This window comes from Hemitrygon akajei, chromosome 9, assembly GCF_048418815.1.
Source record: "Hemitrygon akajei chromosome 9, sHemAka1.3, whole genome shotgun sequence".
Taxonomy (NCBI): Eukaryota; Metazoa; Chordata; class Chondrichthyes; order Myliobatiformes; family Dasyatidae; genus Hemitrygon; species Hemitrygon akajei.
In genome coordinates, this window is record NC_133132.1 from 29,828,500 (window position 1) to 29,833,034 (window position 4,535).

Sequence of the window (4,535 nt, forward strand, 5' to 3'; positions counted from 1 at the left end):
TTACATACAGCTGGATCGCGCGACGTTTGTTTGAAATGGGGTTGCCTGAGACTCGTGTTTAACCACGCAGGAGTAAAGCTCGTGTGAGTTCCAGTCTGAGGCTGGCAGAGTCAGGTAACTGCTCGCACTGAACGTGTTGTCCGCGTCCTGCTGGATCCGGCTGGTCTCAACGCCATTCCTTCTCGTACTGCCGTCCACAGTCCACTCGATATTCACAGCGGCCGGATTAAACCCGCTCACTAAACACACCAGGGTGGCGGTGCTCTGTCCCCGAATTTCTTCTGCAGACGGTCGGAGGACGGATACGGCGGGTTTTCGCGGACCTGTAAATAGAAAGATGTGCAGGGAAATGAGTTATTAATTGATGTAAATTGGAATCAAACTTTGCCTTTTTTCAACGATTCTACAACCATAAAAGTCAGAACGCATGAGAACCCGATCACAACTGTATTTCATCAATGCATTTTGATTTTCAACAAACGTATCAGAGCCAATATGCAGCATTTACATTTGAAATAGCTACAAAGTAAAGGAAAGAGAGGGATTTTCATAACAGCGGAATTCAAAGCAATAAAATAACAAATTTCGATGGAATGGCAAAAGAAAATCCGTCTGGAGAGGCTTCTGAACAATCGCTGACAGAACCCCTTTATTCGTGAAATATTCTCCAATATACATAAGATACACTTTATATAATCCCATGATATTCCGAACCAATCTGATGTAGCTATGCTATACTTAATTTCCTGACAGATTATTGGCATGTTCCATGATGTTAAACTCGTAAAGACATGAATCACAGAACCAATAAGAAACCCTGAAAGAGATATGGCAAAGCGTGTGGCAAAACCCCGAAATGTCGTCGCAGCTATTCACGTAAAAAGCAAGAGATGAGGCAGTGGATTTGAGTGACATACTGTGCCTTTGTCTCTTCTCGGAGATGCCGCAATTCGCCGCAGTAAAGGAGGGATTGTGAATGGCTAAAAATCATGGAAATATTTTAATGGGAATAAATAATACGTTAAAGTTTTATACTTGGATTTTTTAGATTTTAGTCCCACAATTAATTCCGAAAGGGTTGTTTGGACCGGGGTGATACACACTGAAGGAAAACCCAATAACAACTCTCAGAGGTCTATGAAATCCAGACGATGTGGCTATCTGGGTCAAATTTTTTATAACCATTTCTTTTCATTAATTTGAAAAGTTGGACCCATTCACACAATAAGATATCAAGAATAAAGAACAGAATTTACAACGAAATCGTATTACGGTAGTATCTCGGAAGAAAACGCCCCGACAAGTCAGAAAAGCTAAAGAGCGAATTTACAGAGTTTCAGACCTCAGAGATGTTATTCAAGGAGAATTGACTTAGAACGGTAATGATCAGGTATCCAAAAATAGATATTCAGTGGCCTGCGGGACTGGGGAGTTTGAAATGTAAACAAAACAGGTGGGCTGATTGATAATTTGATGTCAAAGCTGAGACATTCACACTGAGACGTTGCAGAAGGTCAAACACACCGGTGAGGCCGAGGTGGGCTCTGGGGCGGCGTCTTGCTGAAGGCAAATTGGGTAGAAGTTAGAACGGAGCACCAGAATCTTGATGACTTCAGGTTAATAGGTATAGAACAAGAGGAGCTGAAGTAACGTGAGAAGATCAAGTTGAGCATACAAAGATCGAAATTAGGCATTAATGGATATTAAATACAAGTGATAGTAGTTGCTATGACGAAGGAGAAGGAGCTTGGGAGGCTGAAAGATCTGAAGTTAGATAAGTCGACAAACTAGATGGACTACACTCCAGGATTCTGAAGGCGTTAGCTGGATAGATTAGAGAGGCATTAGTAAAGATCTTTCAAGAATGGGTCAATGGGTCCGCTGGACTGGAAAATCACAAATATTACTCCACACTCTGAGAAGAGAGGAACGCAAAATGCAGGAAATTAAGGGCCAGTCAGTCTGTTGTCAGTCAATTTCCTAGTAACCATACCGACGTTTAATCGAAATTTAGACATATTGAGATTACTAGAATCCATTAGTAAGGACGAAATTTCTATGTACTTGGTGGCTTACGATCAAATAAGCCCTGATGAGCATGGTTCCCTTAAGGGGAAATTTAGTTGACAAATCTGTTTAGATTCCTTGAGAAAATACCAGGCAGGATAGACAAATAAGAGGCAGTGGATGTTGTTGACTTCGATTTTCAGAATACCATTGACAAAGTGTCACACATCATGCTGTTTAACACGATGAGAGCATATCTATCACAGGCATAGATGGAGCATTGGCTGACTAGCAGGAGAAAAGCGTGAGGATAATCTTTTCTGGTTGGCCACCGGTGACTAATGGTGTTCTGCAAGGATCGGTGTTGAGTCTGCTACCTTTCATGCTGGAAGTTAATTATCTGAACGACGGGATTTATGGATTTGTGGCCACGTTTGCGGATGATGCAAAGACAGGTGGAGGAGTAGACAGTGTTGAGGCTGTAGGAGTCTGCAGAATGATCTTGACGGATCAGGTGAATGGGAAAAGAAGTGACAGATGGAGTACAGTGTAGGAAATTGTATGATCATGGACGATGGTAGAAGGAATAAAGATACAGACTCCTAGGAAACACTCGCTAACAGCACGAATCATCTATTCACGAAGCTATTTTAAAAATGTTATGGCAATGAACTCAGTTTGTTTTGAAGATACTTTTCAACTAAATTAAGTAACCCTACCAAGCAAACAGCATACATATGTGCTAGTTTTCTGCCTGCGGTATTGTAAAGATACAATGAGAGGCGGACTGTAAATCAGATCGAAGCATCAGGATTGATCATATTATTCCAAGGTTCAAACGAAAAAAAAAACCCAAACAAGATCAAAAGGTGATTAGACCCCAACAAATATTCACTTACTGTTGAAATTCAGTTTGGTTCCTCTCCCAAAGGTGAATATGACCGTGCTACCATCCCTGACACCACAATAATAATCGGCGGCGTCCTGCCATTGCACGTTGGTGATGGTTAAATGCATTTGGTTGCTCGATGAGTCTGTGGAACCGGTGAATCGATCTGGAATTCCCGATCCTCTCGTGGAGCTTCCATACAACACAAAAACTGGGGCGCTGCCTGGTTTCTGCATGTACCAGCTCGCGTAGTAGCTGCCGATGCTGCCTCCTGACATGGTACAAGTGATTTTCACGGTTCTACCCGGAGTCGCCGATACGGACGGAGACTGAGGAGTCAAAGTCATCTCCGCGTTTGCAGCTGGCGAAAATAACAAATGATTATTTAAAAATCCTTAAGTAAAAACACGACATAAAGGACAGTCTAAAGGATTAAGTATTCTACTCACTGAACAAACAAGACACAAACGCGGCAAGAACCAGGACCCATTCAGCCATGGTGAAGCTGATAAGAATCAGAAGTCAAAGGCTTTCGGACACAATCCTGCTCAGGGCTTTCGAAGCTGCTCCTTAAGAATTGTGGAAGACTGCAAAGCCACTGAAATATATATACATGCAGATGTCTACTCACGAATGAATTGGGTCTTGATTTCAGGAAATGGGCGGGGCAACTACGTAAACGATGCTGAGGTCGAGAGGGTTGAGTAATTCAAGTTCAGTGGAGTGGGCGTCACCAACAACCTATCCTTGTCCAACCACGTAGATGTCACGGCAAAGAGCGCTCATTGGCGCTCTACGTTTGACTCTCAGCAATTTTTATCGATGAATTGTGTCTGGATGCAGCACGGCTGGGTATGGTGTCTGCTCTGCTGGTAATTGAAATAAAGTAAAGAGAGTTGCGCATAGAGCTCAGCACATCACGGAAGCCAACTCCTCTCCATGGATTCTGTGTACACTGTTGCTGTCTCGGCAAAGCAGATAATATAGGCAAAGACGTCAACCATCACGGACATTCTCTCTCCTCCCCCATCCCATCGGGCAGAAGATCCAAAAGCCTTAAAGGCACTTACCACTATGCTCAAAGATAATGTCTGTCTCGGTGCTATGTGATCACGGAATGTTTCCCTACTGCCATCAGGTAGACTCTTGACCTCACAATCTACGTCGTTATGCCCTTGCACCTTACTGCCTTCCTGTACTGCACTTTCTCTGTAACTGTAACACTTTATTCTGCTCGCTTGTGCTATCTCAATGCACTGATGAACTGATCTGCATGAATGGCCTGCAAAGCAGTTTGTTCTCTGCACCTCGGTACATGTGACAACAATTAAGCAATTTGAAAATTTACCAATTTATGACCGATTCACAGGTTCACTGTCACTGACATTTGCACAGTTCCACACAGCCACAAACTCCGCTCCCCCCCACATGCAAATGCACAGGGGACACATAAACCAACATAAATGAAAATGGGACGAAGCGTCTGAAGTACTATGTGATTGAGGTTGCCATAGGCGGGTATAGCTCAGGGGAGAAGGTCTGCATCTGACCAGAAATACGAAGCGATTAACTGACAACAGACGAGCAGAAAGACTAGTTTATAACGAATTGATTATTGTGAGAATACAGAAATGTTATA

At 43.0% G+C, this 4,535-nt stretch overlaps 1 protein-coding gene across 1 annotated transcript; it reads right to left on the minus strand.

The window, feature by feature from the left end:
- On the minus strand, positions 1-3,394 carry LOC140732984 (immunoglobulin lambda-1 light chain-like). The gene is made up of 3 exons (XM_073055722.1): positions 3,346-3,394; positions 2,907-3,257; positions 1-323 (listed from the first exon to the last, which is right to left on the minus strand). Exons 1-3 carry the CDS (start codon positions 3,392-3,394, stop codon positions 1-3), a joined length of 723 nt encoding a protein of 240 aa, XP_072911823.1.
- Between the last annotated feature and the right edge of the window lie 1,141 nt (positions 3,395-4,535).

Bases quoted from the DNA above. Each gene is read 5' to 3' on its own strand.
- LOC140732984 (XM_073055722.1), bottom strand. From the start codon at position 3,394: ATGGCTGAATGGGTCCTGGTTCTTGCCGCGTTTGTGTCTTGTTTGTTC. The intron at 3,258-3,345 runs GTGAGTAGAATA...TATTTTCGCCAG, and splicing joins GTTTGTGTCTTGTTTGTTCA to CTGCAAACGCGGAGATGACT. The intron at 324-2,906 runs GTAAGTGAATAT...TTCTATTTACAG, and splicing joins AACCAAACTGAATTTCAACA to GTCCGCGAAAACCCGCCGTA.